The sequence below is a fragment of the Culex pipiens genome, chromosome 2, assembly GCF_016801865.2.
Source record: "Culex pipiens pallens isolate TS chromosome 2, TS_CPP_V2, whole genome shotgun sequence".
In the NCBI taxonomy this organism is placed as follows: Eukaryota; Metazoa; Arthropoda; class Insecta; order Diptera; family Culicidae; genus Culex; species Culex pipiens.
The window spans coordinates 182,455,948-182,479,424 of NC_068938.1; the positions used below are offsets into that span (position 1 = coordinate 182,455,948).

Consider the following 23,477-nt stretch of genomic DNA (forward strand, 5'->3'; position numbering starts at 1 on the left):
CGATTTTCTTTCTCTTGTGTGTTTTGATAAGCTCTACAAATGTCTAGAAGATACTATTTCTCTACGACATAAACCTGAGTTGATTAATTAAAAAAAACTTAGTTTTTCATAAAAACCTCATCCTAAATTACAAAAATGGTTCTAAAAACTTGCCGTTTGAAGATAGAGCTTTGTGCTTTAGAGCAAAGTTGCTCAAAATGGTGCTCCCTACAACTGAAGACTCCAAAGCGCTATCTCGTCATGCCGCCAAAATAAAAATTCTGAACCACCCTAAAATTTGGACCATAATAATGTTCACCATACCAAAAGATGCTCCTATTGACCCTAATCATTTGTCTCGAAAACACCAAAGCTCTAAATCTTAACGTGTGGCCGCTATCAATTTTGTCACGCTAGATTTCGGTTTCGGACCACTGTGCATTGACAAAGTCACAAAAAACAGGTATAATCTTTAAACGATATCTTTAAAAAGTTTTCTGGTTAATGTTTAGATCAAAGAAAAGAAAACATTCCCTCAAAGCTTCATTCGTTAAAAAACAAAATAAAAATTCAAAAAAAAGTCTGATTTTTAAGAAAATTGTTCAATTATTTCTTCACAATTTCTATCCATTTATTTCCAAAGTCACACCATCTGTCTCGAAATAATTCACATCATGTCCCAGAAAAACGCCCAACCCCTTGTTTGTTTTTCGCGCCCTAAAAACGCCTCAAACTGAAGCGGCGGATTCGCCGGTGTCGTTTTCGGATGATATATATTTGCGCCGAAACCGGCGCGCAAAACTGCTCAAAATTAGCATACTTCAAGCGGGCAACCTGCAATGTTGCATTCGACTTGCAGCTCGATTCGATCGCAAACCAGATGAGAGAAAAAAAATGTGAAAAAGAAACGACTCGCGAATCGATGAGAGGGGATTCAATAAAATTATTAGTGTCTTGTTGGGTAGGAAGTTTGCACGGTGAAAAATTTTACAGGCTTTTCCATGTTACTTTTTTTTCTGTACGGTTAGTTGATATTTATTAAATTCACATCAAATAGTGAAAATTTTATGTTAAGACATCCATGTAAATCAAGTTTACGTCATTTACTCAAAATGTCATGTAATTTTACGTTATTTTTTCCACGGTGCAAATCCTCGCGACCAGGTGCTCCATCATAATCGCGTTGTGTCGGAGGCTCATAATTTGCCTCATTTTCGGGGGCCTTTTCTGCCATCGCGTTGTTATTGGCATCGTTTACCAGGTGGACCCTCCCTCTTTTTTTTGGTTTTGGTCGTGGCAACCACCACATTTTGTAAGTGTAATTGCACAGTGTTTTTTCCTTCTTTGTTAAACAATTACCCGAGAGAGGGGAAGCAAAAATTGAATTATAATTAAGCCGATAGCGATCCGGTGGGACACCGAACGAAGTTCGGTTAGGGGTGAGAAATTCAGGGTGCCACAATGGCGATTGTTTATGGTAATTTATTCACACTTAAGGGGATCATTCCTGTGGGGATCACTCGATGAAAGGTGGTCCACGTACAAGTGGCAGACCCAAGTAACGAGTCGAAGAAAATTTTAATTGAATTAAACCGATTAATTGGGTGAGGCGAATGTGTGTCTCGCTCGCTACTCACTTCTTCAGAATGTTTTAAGGTGTTTCACAAATGTTTCGCCACATTTGTACGCAATTAATCTTTGACGAGGTGGCGTGACCACGTGTGCGCAGCTGTTGATGTACGAAGTGTGTACTTTCGAGATGTTGAGATCGCTGGATAATTGGCCGGAACGGCTGCTCTTTTGTATGGACTAGTTTGCTGAGAAATGTTGAAAACATTGTTGAGAAAATGTCTTTACATTCAAATTTCATTTGAATACTCATGTCTTTTTAAAGTTAACACGTCGTTTGAAATTCGACCTGTATTTCAAATTCAATTCAAATTCAAATATAAATAATTAAAAATTTATCATATCATATTCATAGGATATTCAATAAGTGTGGACTGCAAATATGTTGAATCACGTTTATTTTTATTTTTTGTTAATTGTTATTCCCCTAGTCATTTTTGAATCTTATTTAACCTGGATTAATGTTTGAAAATGTTCTAAATATTAATTGACTTAGTGATCTATAGATTCAAGGAATTCATGAAAAGTGCTCCAAAATATTATCATCTAAATCGAATAGATTCCGAGGCCAGTACATGTTATATGGGAATTCAGGTATTCGTTTATCTGTAGATAAAAACAAACCGAATTTAGGTAGTGGCTTCCAAATAAATGTTTTTTCATAGATTTTTGCATGAGGAACAACTTTCTAGAACATTCCAAATCGATTCGAGTTGATCTGACAAAGTTACAAGCAGTTTAACTAGATACCAACACATATAAAATGCTCCACGGCCCATTCCCCAAACCCAAAACCACAAAATATCTGTCACAACAGGGTCGGAAACGATTTCGTCAATTTGCCACGTCCACTTCCTGCGCCCAAACACGACGTTCTAATCCAATTCACACCCAGCTTGCCCTGCCGGGTATTTGCCCTGGTCAACGGAACACTTCCGAAAACCGCACAAACCGCGCAATTAAAAATTCAAACAAATATTTTCAAACCCAACAACACCGGTCACGACAGCTAATGAATTCCTGCGCGGGGGGGTCCCCTTTCGGAAAAGACCTGTTATTGGGTGTAAATTTTCGTCATATTTCTTCCACCTCTGCCTTTTGTGAGTCAGTCCTGCCTCTAGTTGTAGCCACAGACGGTGGCATATAATTTCCTCGACCAACCCCGCTCTCGCCCAAACCGCAACGTCTTCAGTTGCAAGCACATGAATAAAACATTCAGCATTGTGTGTTGCGACGACCTGGACGACAACGACTCCGGTCCCAGAATGCACTTTTCATTCAGCTTTTCTCGGGGGTCGTCTGCTGCAGACTACAACGCGCAGACCTGTGCCCATTGAGCAGACTTGCGGGTCGCGACTCCGCTCCGCAAACAAAAGATGTGCATGTTTTACAAAATGTACAGCAAATTCCCCCGTCCGACTCCGACCCTCCTTTGAAACCCAGATATTGAGTCCGGCCAAACAGAAACCCGGGGACGTGTGGCGCAGTCAAAAGGCAAATAAAACGAGTGTTTATGTTTAATTTAGGAAATTAATGTTGCACGTAAATATTTATACATGCATAAATTTGAGGTCGCCCTTTTCAATTCCTTCGCAGCAGTTGAGGCGAAGTGTGCTTAATTGTGGTGAAAAATATCTATATTAAGGGAGGACGCGCATGACGCGTCCGACGTCTGAAGAAATGTTTGCTTCCGGAAAAGGGAAAGCGATATCTTCATTGAGATCGACGGGGCCTGATTAGATCGGAGCGCGATAAGAATGCATCGTAATTTGCATAACTTTTACGGTGGTGTTAACACGGCTGCATTTTTTTTAAAAGAAAGAGATCTTATCGAAAGTCTAAATGATCCACAATTAGTGGTTCGAATGGGGGTTAATTACCGACACTTTAAACAAATTGTTGAATTTAATAAAACAATGGCTCCGTGAGCCGCGAACGCGGCTGTAAAAAGGTTCATAAATAGTTACACCTCTTGACTTTCAGACTTTTTTTTTCTCTCTGGAAAAGCGAATTCGAATAAAGGACGGAAATTTGGGTGCTTCCAGCCAACTCTACCGGAGGAAATGAAGTTTCGTGACCGGTAATTATGTGCGCTTTTTGGGGATTTCATTGGCCTTAGAAAAAATGCTAATCAAGCAATTCGCCGAAAAATGTAGTCTACCGACATGGTTCAGTGCATGGAAAATAAAACTTTCCAGGTGACAGGAAAAATTGCTTCCGAAAATTCAAATGAGCAGAGTCGGTTGGGAGAGGTGCCTAATAAATTTGAGTTGGAATTTTTCTTTTTTTCGTTCAAATAATCTTGGAGCATTTTACATGAGTTGCTATCTACTTGAACTGCCTGTAACTTTGTCAAATCAACTCGAATCGATTTGGAATGTTCTAGAAAGTTGTTCCCCATGCAAAAATCTATTAAAAAGCATTTATTTGGATACCACTGCCATCATTTTGTTAGTTCTTATCAACAGGTAAACAGATACCTGAATTCCCATATAAAATCCAATCCAATACTTGCAATATCGGGGGATTCATTCTCAGTCGAAACTTCCTTGATCACCCTACTGCAAGTTTCAGACCTCCCTAGTAGACGCTTCCTCCGCGGAATCATCACATCAATCGCTCCGTTGCACTTCCGTTCGATCGCCCAACTTTCAATCTCGATCATCAAAAACGCCCCACACACGTGGACCTACCCGGCTAAGCAAACCACAACCAAATCGCGCCAAATCACCCATCCTTGCGATCAAGATAACCAACCAACCGCCAAGCCTACCTTGTATTACCTTCGTAACCGTAGATTTTAACTCCCTCCCCAAGTGCATATATGCAAATGTTGGCTCTGAGATGTTCTCTTTTCTCTCTCTCCCTCACCCACAGGTACCCTGCGACCACCCGGGCTGATTGGCGGATCGAAGCCGAAAGTGGCGACACCGGCCGTCGTCTCCAAAATCGAGCAGTACAAACGGGAAAACCCGACCATCTTCGCCTGGGAAATCCGCGAGCGTCTCATCTCGGAAGGTAAGTCCACCTCTACTCTACTCTAGTCCGCATCCGCGCTATCACCGGATGGGAATCTATATATCGTCTGGGACGCTCACCGTCTCATAAAACCGAGATCAATCAAAAATCAAAGCCACAACCCAAGTCACAACGGGCCAGACATCAATCTCGGATTGAGTCCGCCTGCCGCCCAGTTTGATATGCAAATTTTTCGCTGCAACGACGACGACGATCTGGATGAGAAGCAAATTTGTGCGCACATCCGAATCCGGGGGGATCTCGGGCTTCACGCTGGTCGTCGCAGGGCAGCAACAGATCAGGGCAAATTGATAAACGATTGATTTATTGATGCGAGCAAAGTCGGGAGTTTAACACCGCCGCCGCCGCGGTTGGGAATCTTTGCCGAGTTGGGCGGTGGGAATCTGCAGATGGTCCTTCGGGGGGTGACTGGGCTACAATGTCTGCTTCATTAGCGGAAGTGGTTTTCAGAATGTTGAGTCATTTGGTAGTGATTGAAGCTTGGAGCATTTGATGTGAGGTGATAAGCGGGTATTCATGCTGTAACTTTGTTGGATCACCTCGGATCGATTTGGAATGTTCTAGAAAGTTGTTTACCAGCTCAAAATCTACAGAAATCATTGTTGGCCAGACCGCTACACTTCGCTTACATGTGACTATTCCTTGTGATAACAGATACCAGCTTTCCCATATAAACCCTCGCAAAATCTCTCAAAACGTACAACTTGAACAGACTTCTCTCAACCTTAACTAAATAACTGGAATCTTTCACGCTACATTCTTCTCGATATGCTAACTCATTGAATTGAGTAACGAAGGGTTATTTGGACACAACACCTCATATGACTTTTTCAAGTTGCTGGAGCACTTTATGTCAGTTGATCAGCAGTAATCCCTCTTCTAACTTTGCTGGATCAACCCGGATCGTTTCGTGATGTTCTATAAAGTTGTTCCCCAGCTCAAAATCTACAAATATCAACATTAAACAGACCTGTAGACGATGTAAAAAACGAAACTATTGGCACTACGCCCCCCGGGGCATGGGCCTTCCTCTAACGTGGGATTTCTGCTCCAGCGCCTCTGACGAGACAGGAGAAACCGGGACCGACGTTTTACTTCACCATCCGATAGAAGCTCAGTGGATAAGGCGGGAATCGAACCCGCGTCTCATAGCATCATCGGGATCGGCAGCCGAAGCCGCTACCCCTGCGCCACGAGACCCACTAGACGATGTAGACGATGTTTACATGTTGATTTTCCCTTCAACAACAAATACCAGCTTTCCCATATAAACCCCATCAAAAAATCTCCAATGACGTACACGTCTCAACGCCTTTCAACCTTCACCAATTAACCGGAATCTTTCACGTTACATTCGGAGCTACCCCAGATCCCAACACAGTCTAGCCAAATGGCTTCGAAATCGATTCCCTTGCGATCAAAACCTCCTCCATTGTCCGGCGTCTACACACTCGGCAAGCCGCATCGAATGGCCATAAATTGAAACATTTTTTCTCCACAATCCGGCCATTGTGGGCTGCCTCGGGATCATTACGCCCCTCGGGCCCCACAAAGAGTTCATAATCTACGCTGCATCATAAATCGCGCGTATATCGCGCTACTGCCAAATTACCCCCTCCTCTGGTAATAAGGCGAGATTTGTGCGCCGATAAGGGGAAGGGGCAAGGCAATTTTTGATCCGCACCAATTTTTCAGAGAAATATTGCACGCCCGGTAATCGATTGATGGCAGCAGGGGTTGGCTGGGAGATACTGTGTTTATGCTTTCATGGAAATTGATTGGTTTGAGGGGGAATTCCTCGGAAAAAAGTGTGGTGTGAGAGAGTTTCCATCCTCGCGTTACATGTTATCGTCTTCCCAGAACATCGTGTCCCCGCAATCGGCTCTAATCTATCTACAAGTGCCTCAATTAAAGCTAGTTCGACCACAATGTCTCGCGTCTTCCTAGGGCTAGGTGTTAACTTTATAGGTCCATATAATCCACCCCGTCTTCTTCTTCTCCCTGCCCCGTAACTCACATCTTAATTCACGTTTTCAACATAAATTTCCGTCCCCGGCGTAATCAAGATCGCTCGCCATGTTCGGACACTCATTCAAGAGAGAGCTCCAAGATGTTACCGATAGTGTGTGAGGCGCGGCGTTCCTCAAGTCAGAGTGTGTTCTCGCGGGATATCAACGCGCCATCTCATATGGAACCGCGATTCATTATAATCAAGTTGACGAGGGAAGGGGAGAACCTTAATTCTCACATTTGTCACAATTTTACATGCATTAAAGTAATATATGGGCAGAAGATCTTGGCCGCGGTGGGAAAATCTCTCGTACGTGGAGGGATATGGTACCGTTTTTCGATCAGCTCTCATGGAATCAATGGAAAGGTTGCCCCGAAGGCATCGGGAAGGTGCTCCTGTCGGGAGCTACCAGCCGCGGCTGATAATGATTTGCGGCTTTGCAGATTTAAAAGGGGGAAGAGGAGGAGAGAGAAATTACCTCCAATAAATATGAGCATGATTGGCATCGGTGATGTATGAGCTTCTTGAGGAGCAGTTTAGCGGTGTGGAACGTCAAGTTTTTGATGAAGATTTTGGTTGAATTATGCCAAATTATGCTGAAGTTCTTGGTTTTTGATTTCTGGGATCGATACCGTAAAAGATTGATGACGTTTGATGGATTTTTGGGATCATTTATATGGGAATCGGACTATTTTGAACTTTGTTGGAAAGGGCATCCAAATCCTACCAAATTCTTTCATATTTGAGATTTGTACAGCTTTCAACATAGGAAATAACTTTCTAGAATATTGAAAAGCGATCTGAGTTGATCCAATGAAGTTATAACTGATTTAATGACATATCAAGTGATACAAAATGTTCCAATACCCCTTTATATATAAATTCACATACCTTCATCTTGAGGTAAGGGATGCTTCCAAATTCAACAATTGTCTTCCGTATTTGAGCTTCTTGCAGTTTTTTACATGAGGATAAACTTTCTAGAATGTTGGAAATCGATCTGAGTTGATGCAACGGAGTTACATCTGGTTTAGTGACATACCAAGTAGTATACAAAATTCAGAATCCCTCCAAAGAAAACAATTTCTGAATCTGCAGCAATTCATAATCTTCAAACTGCAATCAGTTAAATCTCTTGCGTTGTTTATAGGCCCATACCTGAGCTGTGAAAGTGTCTAATAATTTCGTATCAATAAAGTTAACTGGTGATGTTGGAGATCCAATGTATATCTAAGGACTCGTTTATATGGAAACTCAATTATCTTCGACATGATGTCCTGGATGCTTCCAAATCCAACCATTGTTTTTCAAATTTGAGATTCTTACAGTTTTTCGCATGAGAAATAACTTTCTAGAATATTGGAAATCGATCTGAGCTGTATGAACGAAGTTATATCTAGTTTAATGGCATACCAAGTAATATTAAAAATCATGAATCCCTCCAAAGAAATCAATTTTATTTTGCAGCAATTATTAACACTCAAACTGCAATCAGCTCAATCTCTCGCGTCTTTGATAGCCCCATACATGAGCTGTGAAAGTTTCAAATCATTTCGTGTCAATATGGTCAGCTCTTGATGTCGAAGATCTCGTGTACACCTTGGGACTCATTTATATGGAAACTCAATTACCTTCAACTTGATACCGTGAATGATTTTAAAAGCAACCAATTTCTTCCATATTAGAGATTTTTATTGTTTTTCCCATGAGGAACAACTTTCTAGAATATTGCAAAGCGATCCGAGTTGATCCGGCAGAGTTATAACTGATGTAATGTCCTAACCGTTGATACAAAAAGGTTCAGAATGTCTATGAGAAAGCTGTGTGATTCTGCTGCTGGAATCAGTTAAATTACACTTGATTTGATGAGCTGTAAAAACTTGATTTTAGTCAGTAATATTTGAGTCAATTGTTGCTGTTGAGGATGTAGCTAACAACTTGGGATTCAGTTATATGGTAGTTGAGGTATCTGCAACTCGATGTCATGGATGCTATCAAATGCAACCAATTTCCTTCAAATTGAAGTTTTTTTGTGGTTTTTCACATGAGGAACAACTTTCTAGAACATTGCAAAGCGATCCGAGTTGATCCGACAGAGTTATAACTGATGTAATGTCTTATCAAGTACAAAAGCTCCAGAATTCCTCTGACAAAGAAGTGTGATTCTTCTGCAAATATTCACACTAGATAGAATACACTTGATTGGATGAGCTCGTATATGAGCTGTGAAAGCTTGATTTTTTTGTCAAACAGGTTGCGTCATTGTTGCTGTTGAGGATGTAGCTTACAACATGGAATTCAGTTATAGGGTAGTTCAAGTAGGTATCATAGTTTTTGGCGTGAGGAACAACTTTCTAGAATATTCTCAAGCGATCCGAGTTGATACGACAAATTTATTTAACATCTTATCAACTCATACATCAGCTCCAAAATTCCTCTAACAAAGCAGTGTGATTCCGCTGCAAATCTGCACTCTAGAACTGAAATCAGTTAATTTACACTGATTTCGATGTGCTCTGAATGTTTGATTTAAGTCAGAAAGAGTAGAGTCAACTGTTGCTGTTAAGGATGTAACATACAATTTGGGATTCAGTTATATGATAGTTGAGGTATCTACAACTCGATGTCATGGATGCTATCAAATGTTACCAATTTCCTTCATATTGAAGATTTTTATAGGTTTTCGCATGAGGAACAACTTTCTAGAACGCTGCAAAGCGATCCGAGTTGACCCGACAAAGCTAGAAGCCAATCATTACCATACCAACTGATACGAAATGCTCCAAAATCCCTTCCCAACCTGCATGGTGCATTCCTGCGCTGCAACTCTCCGCCCTCTTTTGCGCCTCATTACCGGTATATTTGCATACACACATTTCTACCTTTTCCCTTGTACTCACTCTCACACACCCAATCGAACCAAAAACCCGTCGATACCTCACAACTCCGCCAGGTACACCACGCACTCAAGTATCAATACCAACCATTCGCCACTCTTCGAACTCGAACGCGTGAGCGTGAAGAAGCCAACAATCGGAACCTGCGTCAACCGGTGCGGTGTCGTGTGCGAGTGAGGAAGAAAGAAGCGCGATAATCCGTTAGCACACGGTCTTCGTCCGGGACGACAGTCGTGTGACTGCCATATTTCTTTCAATTAGCTGTCGCGCCATTTGGCCGAGAATTCAATTTCACGCAGCTCGTCGTGTCAATCGAGATTCTGCGTGAACTCCCGACCCGACCCGGACAAGTGGCTACTTGGCGTGGCCAAGCACTTCATCAACCGCGTACTCACGATCGATCGAGCTGCGATTCCAAGAAGTGGTGAAGAGCGGGTTCGCCTAAATGACTAGAAAATTCGGTCAATTGCTGCTTCAAATCGTTTTCTTTGGTCCCCACGGAGGTGGTGAAGGCAGGAAAAAAATACACGCGAGCTTATACGCATGTTTTCTCCGATCACGCGGATCAATCTCCGCGCGGAGCATCCCAGGTACCTCAGGGTGAGCCAGCAAATAGCTCCGCATCAACGCGCACAAAATCCGATCCGATTTTGAGGTATTGTCTGAGAAAACAACGTTCGGTTGGACGAAGAAGTGGCTGGGGGTGGTGATCGAATTCAAATGAAATCACGCTTATAATAACAAGACTGCGGAGCTGGGCGCGGGTGTTGCTGCTCGTACGGAGTCTGTAATCAAGCCTGCTACCAACGCGCTGCTACCTCCTCTAGGAAGCCGGGCCAGGAGAATCCATCAGCGCGAACAATAATAACAAGCTTGCCCGTTTCGTTATTTATCCAACAGCCTCCGTGAAGAGACGAGAAGAGTTGTAATACCTCTCTACGGTGGGGGTGGGGGTCTTCCCCGCCCTGTTGGGGCGCGATATGCGCGTGGTGGGCTGAGAAATCGTTTCGATTATGATTATTTTTCCACGTTTACTGCCTCGGGGAGGGTTGGATTTCTACCGCATCATCCTTGGATCATTAGGCGTTGCGCTTTGGGATGCGGCGCTGCGGAAGGAGGATTTATATGGGAAATGAGCTACTTTGTATTGCGTGCATCGGAACTATTGGATCTCAACTTGGCGTTATCTTTTATGATGATCTTTATAGATTTTGATGTGGGGAACAACTTTCTAGAACATTTCAAATCGATCAGAGTTGACCCAACAAAGTTAGATACCGATTTAGTACTGTTTGTCTTGATAAAGTGCTCCAGAAACTCTGGTATCATCATTTGAGTTGTATTAGGTGCATCAGAACTATTAAAACTCAACTTATCGTTATCTTACATGATGATTTTTGTAGATTTTTATGTAGGGAACAACTTTCTAGAACATTTCAAATCGATTAGAGGTGATCCAACAAAGTTATAGACGATGACATGCGATACATGCTTGAAAAAACCATGAGGTATATGGGAAAGTCATCACTTTTCATTTAGTTTGTAATGATTTGTAGACACCTAATCAAGACTTAGTTATAGGTGGGTTTTGAGTGTATCAACCTACGTAATGTGTTCCTAGATTGATCTATTCTCAATAGTTATCGGTAATGAACACTGCAGTTCTACAGTTTTTCCCAAGTAATTGAACGATTCCCACACCGTCCCACCAAATTCCACGCCATCGATCGCCTTCAACGATGATCACCCCTCGGTCAATTTGGGCAAACAATCCTCAGCCCAAACTACCCAGCGATAGCTGAAGAGTCCATCTAGCTGCTCCCCACAGCACTCGATAGCATTAGATCCCTCGAGTGTGTTTATCGAAGATCGCCCCTCACTTGAGCAAAAAAATTGGATTAAATCCCACTCCGAGTGGGTGATACCCAACAACCGCTGCGCTGTCACTCGCGCGACTGGGCCTTTGATTGAGACTCAATGGGCCTGTGGCGCGCTCGAGTGGCTCCCTGGCTCCGCGAGGCTGCGCTGCTTCAGGTCAATTGCTTACCTCTTAAGGAGCGCCCGGTGAGGTTTCAGCAGCTCCTTCAGAGGAGCCTCTCGCGCGCTTGACGTTATTTATTTTCGTACGCTATTATGAACTGCTTCCTCCCAGTCGGAAGGCGGATGACGAAGGGGGGAGTGTACGACAATACAGTGCGCGGACGTGCACAACACTGTGGATGTGTGTATAAATTATTTATGCATTACGAGCAGTGTTGAACATGAGTCCGGATAAGATTAAATAATGGAATGATCCGCGCGCGGACTCTGGGAACAAGTGGACGGGAACCCTCCGTACCCAGTCTAATCAAGAAGTGAAAGATGAATGGGGTTGAGCTTTGCGGTTCAGCGCAGAGCATGACTCGAGTGAATTATTTATGTTTGCAGGCAACAAGTTATGAGAGATAAGCGAACTTGCAAAAACGACAACTGTATTAGACTTCTATAGCGGACATTTGAGTTTGTATGAAAAAGAAGTATCTTTCACTTGACAGATTCTGACTGTTCAAATGGTAGTCAACAATCATCCCAATAGTGATTTCTATAGATTTTCACCTGATGAACAACTTTCTAGAATATTTCAAATCGATTGAACCTAGTTTTGAAAAGTTATAAGTCGATTAATTGGACACTAAGTGCTCAAAAAAACGACGCTAAACTTTCTCAATGAACCTCTCACCTTTCAAAGCCTACGAGGTCATTATCCTAGAAGGGCGCGGTCACAGCTCACGAACCGACTTTCATTCAACTCTACAGCTTCTTTGACGACCCATTTCCGGGACAGCTCCCCACTTGGAAGCTACGGCAGCGTAGCGCCCTATAATTTTGGTCCGATCCCTCTTCAAAGTGTCAGAACTCATCGGAGCCAGCAGTAATGAATAGCAGCATCCCGCTCGAATCGCCTCCAGCGTCATGATTTTGGAATGGATTAATTACACATCGGTTCCAAATCGTGCCCTGCCGTTGCTCCTCCCCCCAGGGTTCATAAATCAACTCACCGAATAGATCCGAGAGAGAAAAAATCAATATCATGAAAAAAAAACCTTAATCAATAATACACACACAACAATAACAATATTTTGATAATAACACTTCAACATGATAAACTGTTATTATTTCACCGCGCGATCGGAAGATCTTCGATCGGGCGATCGCGGTGGCTCGCCGATGATTGATGGCTGCTTGGAGCCGCCGCGAGGTGATGATCCTAGCGCATTGACGAGAGTCAGCCAAATTTTTGAGATTTGGTGGTGGCGTGAATTGCTCATGAACCCTCGACCGGGTGATCCTTTCATCGGCTTGAAAGAGAATCGATTTTTGTATGGAGGGGAATGTGGGGTGAAGTGGTCACAATTTTGTTTTGTTGACATTTTATTTGAAATTGTTGCTGGAGCACATCATACAAGTTGATATGTGAAAAATCCTCCTATAACTTTGTTGGATCACTTCGGATCGATTTGATATATTCTAGAAAGTTGTTCCCCAGCTGAAAATCTTCAAGAAACAAACATTGAAGCAAACAGTTGGTTGCTCTTTCATTGCTTTTTTAAGACAAATAAGAGATACCAACTTTTACATATGAAATATCAAATTATTGCTAAAAGTTGATACAAACAGATAGATGTGATCCTTTCAACTGCTGAAAGGGATCGGTTTTGTATAGAAAATGTGGGGTGAATCAGCTATATCTTTACAATATTTTTGGTTGTAGAAGGGATGAAAAAAAAGTTAAACTCATTTAGTAATGTTTTAGATAGTGGAGCACTTCATACAAGTTGATATGTGAATAATCCTCATGTAACTTTGTTGGATCACTTCGAATCGATTTGTAATATTCTAGAAAGTTGTTCCTCAACCGAAAATCCACAAATACCATCTATGAAAGAAACAATTCGATGCAATTTTATTGCGTTTTTAGGAAAGACAACAGATACCAGCTGTTTCATATAAACTACCCAGTTCAACCCACCCTGCCCCTCTTTATTGATCACTCGTCAGCTTCTATTTCACGAATCTTCAGCAGCTTCTCGACAATCCAAAAATTAGACAATGAGTCAGCTTAATCCGAATCCCCCAGCGAGAGATCTCTTTCACTCACTCTCCCTCAACTCGTGTTGATTGCCGCTCGGCTCGAGGTGGTCAACTATCTATCGGATATCGCGCCTCTGATTTTTGTATAATTCTTCCTCCTTCGATTCGAGACAGAGAGGAGAAACCGTCTTCTGAAGAGGCCTTTGATAGGCCCCGTTTTCGAGAGTAGGATTTACTGCGGAGCCACGGAAAGTGGTCGCTCCGGAGAAGACGAGGTGTAAACACGGTGGGATTACAAATCGGTTCTTGTGTGTAAGCAATTATATCGTTTGGACAACAATCGGAGGGACCCCGAAGGGGTATCATGCACTCAGCGCTGTCCGGGTCGTCGAGAAGATGAGGCCGAGAAAAGGTCCAGAGAAGTGGCTTTTTATGATTTATTTATTTATTCAATTTTGGTAAACCGGAGCGAACAAAAGGGCCCTCTTTTCTTTTGAGCTGGAAGGGATTTGGGGAATGGGCTTAAGATTAGCGGAAAATTGGACCCTTGACGGGTCAGAGGGACTATTTTGGATTGGTAATCGGTATTAAAGAATCTGGAGCAATCCATAGCGTTTGATAAGCCAATATTTCAACTGTAACTCTGTTGTATCAACTCAAATCGTTTTGCAGTATTCTAGAGAGTTGTTCCTCATGCAAAAATCAATCAAAATCTCAATTTTGGTGACAATTGGTTGTAGTTGAAAGGTTCTAGCCAACAATTTTGTAGATACTAGGATTCCCATATAAATTCATTACAAATCTTACTGTTTCATTTCATTAAATTCCTCAGACTGCTCTGCAAGTCACCCAGTTGATACCAGTTCAGCTCACCGCACAAAACGCCCCCAGATCTACCTCCTAGCTGCAAGATTTCTTTATTTATCACCGCCATTGGTGCTTAGGCGCGCCATGTCGCGTAATAAAGCCATTACTCGAAGCCACTCCGAGTATCAACCCACCTCACGGCGTCGGGTAATTTATTTATTACCCTAGTATTTTCTAATTGAAATCAAATATTTTTACTGCTCAGACCTCACCGCTAATCAATTTACCGCCTAATTTATGTGTCCGATCTTCGCGAACCAGTTCCAGAATCCGACTTTGTATCAAGTGGCGAATCGAACTGCCACTCGGTAATCAGCCGCCCAGTGCTTTATTAGAGATTTTTACGATGCCTAAATCGGTGGTCCCCGTAAGTGGATGACGTGGCCCCTTAACGCCGGGTTTTACGACCTCTTGATCTCGGCGATTCTTTCTCTCTAAAATCTCTAAAATCCGGGGACAAAACTTTTATTGGCGGGGTTTACTAGTTCGATAAGTGACTGATTTCGGGAACATCTCTCCCTCTCCATCTCTCGGAATGGAATCCGGAGAAATCGGGCGTGATTTACAGCGGTTCCCGCGTACGGGTTGTAAAACCGAAAAGTTTTATTAAACCCCAATAAAGATCACTATCGGATGATGATTCTATTTAAAACGAACGTGCCAAGGTCGTGAAAAAGTACTATCAAATGCATAGCTGCCTGGGTAGCAGTAGTAGGCCGTGCGACGGCGGTGGTGGGAACATAATTGCAAGCTCATGGCCTGCTTGGAGTCGCGGTGCGGCCCCAGCTACAAGCGGGCCCATGTGTTCCCGTTCGGGCTATAAATCTTGATCTAGTAGGTGCCCGATAAGATCTTCGAGTTGGCGGTGGCGGCTTTTGCATATATCCACACAAGAAACGGTCGCGGAACGTTCTACTTGGGGCTGGATATAATGAGATTCAGCCGGTCGTCGGTGACCAGGGCGACTTTTTCTGTTACAGGGGTGGAAGTTCGATAAAGAGAAGACTCTATGGGAAAAGTTTGTTAATTGGTGCCGCCACAAACGGTTGAGCTGATTGACGAGATTATGTTGTGTCTTGTTTGCTGGGTTTTGACTATTGTGGTGGTGATCCGAGCTCGATATTAGCATTAATTTTGTTTTTAGTGCTGGGCTTTAATTTTTCAATATTGGGTGTCTTATCTTTATGGCGCATTAATTATGCACGTGATTCGTGAGTTTGTTACAGGGTGATATTCGTGGGATTGACGTGAAAATTTGTCCCATCTTCCTCAGATTAGTTAGTTTAACTTTGAGGAGTTGTGTATTGTGATATCTTTCACCAAGTTTGTACAAAGATCACTATTTGCCTTTTTTTCTATCAATCTGCAATAAAAATAAATTGGAAAGAAAATTAATCTGTTCGACAATGTTTTGAAAATTATGTACCGAAAATGTTTAAGAGTAAAAATTCAATTATAAAAGCATTAAAGTTTTGATAAAAGATTATTTAATTTTTTTTGCTGCACATTTCTGCAGTTTCGTTTCGTTTTTTGTTTTGATACTGGTATTTTTCTATGTTGTGTTTCTAATACCTATAATAATAGATAACTAAATCTGATTTGATTTGTATCATTCAAAGCTCCAATTTTCAGCATTCAAGGTTTCAGAATTTTAATTTCAAAACTTTTTTGATTTTAATAGTTTTTTAATCCAAAAATTAAAAAAAATCAGATTTCTAAAAATTCAAAAAATTAAAAATTAAATTTTTTGAATAAATGATTTTTAAAATTTATAATTCAAAACTTCAAAAATTTAAAAAAAATTAAAGTTAAAATTAATTTAATAATAATTTAATTTTCAGCATTAAACACTTAAAAATTCATAAAAACAATCAAAAACACAAAAATTGATAAATTCTTAAATTCCTAAATTCTTGAATTTGTAAATTCCTAAGTGCCAAAATTCCAAAAAAAAATCTGGTTTTCAAAATTCTTAAACTAAAAGAAGAACTACAGAATAAATAAAATAAATTCTCACATGTGACCATTTTTGTCACCATCTTAGATTACAAAAAATGATAGCTTTGGAGCCATTTTTAAGTCATATTTTGGGTTAGAGAAATTTCTCTAAGTGACTCTTTGGTGATAATCATCGAAATTCAAAAAATAAAAAATTTAATTTTTTGAATAAATGATTTTTAAAATTTAAAATTCAAAACTTCAAAAATTTTGGAAATTAAAAGTTAAAATTAATTTAATAATAATTTAATTTTCAGCATTAAACATTTGAAAATTCATCAAAAACACAAAAATTGATAAATTCTTAAATTCCTAAATTCTTGAATTTGTAAATTCCTAAATTCAAAAATTCCAAAAGTTCTAGTTTTCAAAATTCTTAAACTAAAAGAAGAACTGCAGAATAAATTAAATAAATTCTCACATGCTACCATTTTTGTCACCATCCTTAGATTACAAAAAAATGATAACTTTGGGGCCATTTTTAAGTCATATTTTAGGTTAGAGAAATTTCTCTGAGTGACTCTTTGGTGATAATTATCGAGTACAAACTGCACTTAAATTTTCAAATACCTTGATCTTTGAATTTTTATGATTTTCAAATTAATAAATTTATGACTTTTTCTATTTTTTTAAATTTAGAATTATTATTTTTTAAGTTTTTATAATTAAATCTTGATTTTTTTTTTGCCAACATTATTGTTATCGCTTTTCCCTCTGGTTTACTTCTAGTAAAACTAAATCTGTCCATAAAATTTTCGGTGTTTCAAGATTCTGCGTTCTGAGATTCGGCCTCATAAGGCTATTCTGAATTTAAAATTGTATTTGTTTGTGATTTTTGCGTTTCTTCCAACGGTGCCTTAAAACTTAAAACGAGTATGATTTTTGTTCTCATTTTTTTATTCATAAAAAATATTATGAAACCCTTGTGTATGTTTGTCGATTTTTTTCCTAATTATTTTTCAATGCATTCCAATTAGTTATCAATCGATTTCACATCTTTTCCAATGCCTCATGTTTTTTTTGGGGAATTTTAGGAGGAGTCTATTTTTGAATTTCTTCTCAAAATCCATATTTTTTGTTTGTTTTCCAAAACATTTTAAAATATTTACTATTTATGATAGTTTTTGCTGATTTCGAGTTTAATCAACTTTTCTCAACAATACCTTAATATTCAATTTTCTGTGAAGGCTGCATCAATCTTATTCGTTTTTTCCCAAAATAAAGAATTTGATTGATGTTTTCTAAAACATTGAAAAATGCTGTTTTTTTTTATTTGTGTGGATTACGATTATTTTTAAAGCGCTGAATTTATTTTATTTTTTCTCGAAAAACAGGTAATCGAATCACGAACAAACATTTTTTTTCGTTTTTTTCTTTTTCTTGTTTTAAACATCAAATTCGAGTTCTGCGACCCAATTTTAGTCAAATTTGACTAGTTGATTACTTATTAAATAATTAAATGCATTTTTTCAATATTTCGTCACCGCCATATTGGCCGCCATCTTGGATTAAATAAATGTAAAACACTTTAGCGTAGTTTAATAATAATACTTACCCAAGTAACATTTTAGGCTTTATCAAAGCTGTCACAACCGCTGTAAAACCTATCAGCCAAAACCAACATTAAAACCCCTTAGTCGTATCAAACTCCCTAGAACCTTGATAAACCCCACTTAGAACCCAAAAGGCCCTCCGCAAAAGATTGGTACGGCCTATTTATAAAACCTACATAGGAGTTCAAGGCTTTACAACTGAATCCTAACAAGGAAATCAAAGCCTTGATAAAACCTTTGTTAGAATCTAGTCAGGAGTTATGGAAAAACGACATTTCATACGTCTTCAAACGTCTTATCCCAAATAGGTTATATTTTGGCAAAAATAAGTCTTCGTCTTGCCAAATGAAATTATGGAGATGGTTGTCAAAAATCGCGATAATAAATAATAGATATTAGAGGTAATCCAAATAATTTGAAAGCTTATTTCTCGCAATTGATGGCTCAAATTCAACAGCGGTTGAAATTTTATTGATAAATGTAGGGGAGATAGAACCAAAAAATTCAACTCGCCTCATCAAAAATCAATATTTTGTAATCATAATGTTTAATGTAAAAAAGTATTTTATAGCAATTCTTTGAAAAAAAAATCAAAATATTTTTAAACATCTATCGCTATATTAATCATACCAGAAATTCAGCATAAATGTGTGTTTTCATCAAATTTAAATAATTTTTTTCAGTTTTCTATTTTTTCAATCAAGATGGCGGTCAATCATATTCAATCAGAGCACGCGTTTAGCGCCATATTTATGCACTGCTATTTGGCCGCGATAAATGCTCTTTTAGGAGCTTATGGTTTTAAGTGAGCTTTTAACATGCCTAATGGCACTTGACAGCTAAGTTTTAACAAAGCATGCGATAAAACCGTTTAGCATGGGATTGTCATCTGGTTTTCAAGCCTCTATTACAACTTTTATAAAACCTTATTGAAAGCCAGTCGGCTTTTATTTCCACCCGGTTTTATGTCCGAGGCATAAAACCCTGTTAGAACCTATTAATTAGCTCTTGCTTGTTGGTTGCAGTGAATGCCCAAATAAAACTATCATGCAAACAAGATGCTACAATAAAACCTCAATAAAACTTGGTGGTGGCTAGTTGGTTTAAAAATGTTACTAAGGTAGGAACAAAAATGTTTTTTTTTCGTAATTCGATTATCCGAGTGAAATTTTTCCAAGGCCTTCGGATAATCGAGTCTGGACAGTAGAACAATATATCAATTGGGTAATTCTCTACCAACTCACACGAAATCGGGAAAAGTTGCCCCGACCCCTCTTCGATTTGCGTGAAACTTTGTCCTAAGGGGTAACTTTTGTCCCTGATCACGAATCCGAGGTCCGTTTTTTGATATCTCGTGACGGAGGGGCGGTACGACCCCTTCCATTTTTGAACATGCGAAAAAAGAGGTGTTTTTCAACAATTTGCAGCCTGAAACGGTGATGAGATAGAAATTTGGTGTCAAAGGGACTTTTATGTAAAATTAGACGCCCGATTTGATGGCGTACTCAGAATTCCGAATAAACGTATTTTTCATCGAAAAAAACACTAAAAAAGTTTTAAAAATTCTCCCATTTTCCGTTACTCGACTGTAAAAAAATTTGGAACATGTCATTTTATGGGAAATTCAATGTACTTTTTGAATCTACATTGTCCCAGAAGGGTCATTTTTTCATTTAGAACAAAATTTTTCATTTTAAAATTTCGTGTTTTTTCTAACTTTGCAGGGTTATTTTTTAGAGTGTAACAATGTTCTACAAAGTTGTAGAGCAGACAATTACAAAAATTTTGATATATAGACATAAGGGGTTTGCTTATAAACATCACGAGTTATCGCGATTTTACGAAAAAAAGTTTTGAAAAAGTTACTTTTTGCGTTTCTCTTTGTTTCGTCGTCCGTGTCTGTCGCGGGTGACCATGAACGGCCATGATCGATGACGACCAACTTTTTCAAAACTTTTTTTCGTAAAATCGCGATAACTCGTGATGTTTATAAGCAAACCCCTTATGTCTATATATCAAAATTTTTGTAATTGTCTGCTCTACAACTTTGTAGAACATTGTTACACTCTAAAAAATAACCCTGCAAAGTTAGAAAAAACACGAAATTTTAAAATGAAAAATTTTGTTCTAAATGAAAAAATGACCCTTCTGGGTCAATGTAGATTCGAAAAGTACATTAAATTTCCCATAAAATGACATGTTCCAAAAATTTTTACAGTCGAGTAACGGAAAATGGGAGAATTTTTAAAACTTTTTTAGTGTTTTTTTCGATGAAAAATACGTTTATTTGGAATTCTGAGTACGCCATCAAATCGGGCGTCTAATTTTACACAAAAGTCCCTTTGACACCAAATTTCTATCTCATCACCGTTTCAGGCTGCAAATTATTGAAAAACACCTCTTTTTTCACATGTTCAAAAATGGAAGGGGTCGTACCGCCCCTCCGTCACGAGATATCAAAAAACGGACCTCGGATTCGTGATCAGGGACAAAAGTTACCCCTTAGGACAAAGTTTCACGCAAATCGAAGAGGGGTCGGGGCAACTGCTGTGTGAGTTGGTAGAGAATTACCCAATTAAAATGTTTTCCAAACCATTGAAAAACTTAAAATGTTTTATATTAGAATATTTTCATTGATTTTTTTCTGAGCTTTTCTCAACAATAACTGAATAATTTTCTAACAACACTTAATCAATCTTAATATTTCTTCACAGATTGTTGTTGTTGTTCTACAAAAAATATCCGGAATATATTATTTTTTGGAAATAAAATAAACGAGATAGGGGAACAGCAAGTAATTCAATCAGGCACCTTATGTTGCCGTATCAACAACCTGTCATTAAAATTTCAGTTTGAAGTGAGTAAGCAATGTTTCTTTTGAATGTTTTGCAAAATGTTTAATGTTTTGATTGCGAAAATCAGTAAACTGGATGGAAATAGGACTGAATCCTTAAACTGCCAAAAATTTGAAAACTTCCCCTAAATGCATATAAAACATTAAAAATGAAAAATAACACAATATTAAAAAGCTGCCTCTCAAAAATTCAAAAGAGTTTAGCATTTTTCTTAAGAAAAATCACTTTGAGTTACACCAAGTTTAAAAAAACTTTTTTAAAACAATTTTTTTTTGCGAGCTAAATTGAAAGACATCTTGTCTTGTCTTGTTGAACTTCTAATTTGAAAATCGTTGTACTTATTTTTGTATCTATGACTGTTCTAATCGAATCCAAACAAACATCAAAATATTGATCTGACTTTAAACAATGTATTTATCAATTTTAAGATTAAGCTAAACATAGGACATAAGCGCTTCTTGGCTCCAAATCATTCCTTAAAAATACTGTTAACGTCATGATTCGAATTCCCGGACGCTTCGAAACCCGGACACTTTATCTTGTTTCATCAATTATTTGGATATAAGTTCGCATTATGAATGTCAAAACTATGTTATTTGATGAATTCCTACATCAACTTTCATTTAATGTTTGTTTGAACGCTGTAGTTAATTCCAAAACAATTAAATACAATAAAATTATAAGTTTACCACAAATGCGAAACATTTCACTTGAAATATTTCATAGGGGTTCGAAGCACTGGGAAGGCAAAGCAGAAATTTTTGGTTTGGATTTCCTTAAATTCCAGCAGATTTTTACATAAGCTATCGATTGTTTTGGTGTTAACAGCTTATTTGAGACCTAAAGAATGCCATTTACTAACATTTCAGTCCAAATTTGTGCGATTCATATGTATAATCGAGTGTCCGGAATTCGAAGCAAAAGTGTCCGGATTTCGAATCAGTTTTCATCAGTGTCCGGGATTCGAAGCACAACAAGTCTTTTAAATTTTAAAATTCAGATGAAAAATTGTTAGAAAAGACATATTTTGCATGCATTTTCTTAAAACTGACTGTTTATACTACATCCTGATGATATTTCTACATTTCCAACTTATTATATGATTTTTTGCCAGCTATAACAAAAATGATATGCTACTAAGTGTCCGGATTTCGAATCATGACGTTATAAGTAATTTCATCTGAAACCACCTTAAAGTGCTCCAAAGCCGCATAGTTTGTGTCAGATCTTTTGCGCCCCTTCAAATCAATCACCCCGCTGAAACCCACAAAGCTCAAAAGTGTTCACCCCTGCTGACCGGTGCTACCTTTTCCACACCAACTGTGCCAACCAGGCCAGGCCAGGCCACCCTCAGCCTCCAAAGATCATTATTCATAGCTACACTTATCGATTGATTATTTTCGCGCTTTTGACGGCGGCGTCGGCTAATTGAAAAGACCTCAAAAGACTCGCGCGGCCGGTGACGTACACGTGAGTAATTACCGCAGTCTCGGAACTCGAAAGGTAATTGAAATCCTGCGCGATAATTTACGACCTGCGCTCTGACAAAACTCACCCGCTGGTTCCGACTTGAGAGGCATCCAGAATGGGGTCCACTTTGAGTGACCACGTGGAGCAACCTGGCACGGCAGGAGGTGACCAGCGCGAACAACAGATCTCGGCCGCAGATGAAGCGTATAGATATTAATTTCAACGATTTTTGCTGTTGTTGTTACCAGAAGCGGTGAACCGGGCGAACCTATTAGCGCGAGCGCGGAGATCCAGATCTTCAGAGTTTCCTAGCTCAACCGGTCCACGGCACAGCAGTCCAAGTAATCAAATTAACCCCCGCGTCTCCCCGGGAAGTGTGAGCGGTGCGTGACTACCCGGGTGTAGGTCAACGCGCTCCACGAGGTTCCGAAAAACACACACGCAAAGCGGTTTTCGGTTTTTGAAGGCCGGGGTCTAATTATTTTAATCATACCCGGCCACAGCGGGCCGATCCAATTGTGCTCGATTAAATCAATAATGGACGATAAAAAGTTGGTTGTTTTTCGAAGAGCTGCGCGAAGTAGGCGATCCAAGCGCTCATTTGTTTCGATTTGTACTACTTTGAGGTGCGCGCGGCCGCCTTAGATCCCCGGCAGCAATTACCGCGGACACCCACCGTGACCTGGGCATCCATCATGGCCTGCTGCTAGGATCCAGTTTTGTGAACGGCGTCGCCGCCGTTGCGGCGCAGAAATGATACGATCGGACGTTTTCGGATCAGCCGCCAATAGAAATGGTCACAGCTCAATGGGTATTGAGGTTTGCGGAGTTGTTGCGTGCGCGGATCTGGATTAGAATTTCAAATTTTGCGCGGCCGCGCAAGTTACATGCAATATCAATTAGATTATGGTTGTTTTTTTTAAGGCGCTGCCCGTTGGCGCCTAGGCTTTTGCGAGAGCGCGACGGGTGATCGTGTCAGGTGATATGCAAATGTGACAGCTCGATGGGCGTAATGGTGACCAAATTTGGTCATAATTGAACCGCGTGTGAATGTAGAACTACGACTGATTTATTGTGGTCGTAGCAAAACTGAACTGAATTTAAAGTC

The 23,477-nt window shown here is 39.7% G+C and overlaps 1 protein-coding gene across 5 annotated transcripts in view; it reads left to right on the plus strand.

Annotated features, from left to right (window-relative positions):
* LOC120429693 (paired box protein Pax-6-like) overlaps nt 1-23,477 on the plus strand; it is a 77,878-nt gene that overhangs the window by 51,146 nt on the left and 3,255 nt on the right. For all 5 annotated transcript variants that reach the window (XM_039594732.2, XM_039594736.2, XM_039594739.2 and 2 more), the window contains exon 3: nt 4,486-4,626. In XM_039594732.2, coding sequence (XP_039450666.1) covers nt 4,486-4,626 — 141 coding nt within the window. The remainder of the gene's footprint in view (nt 1-4,485; nt 4,627-23,477) is intronic.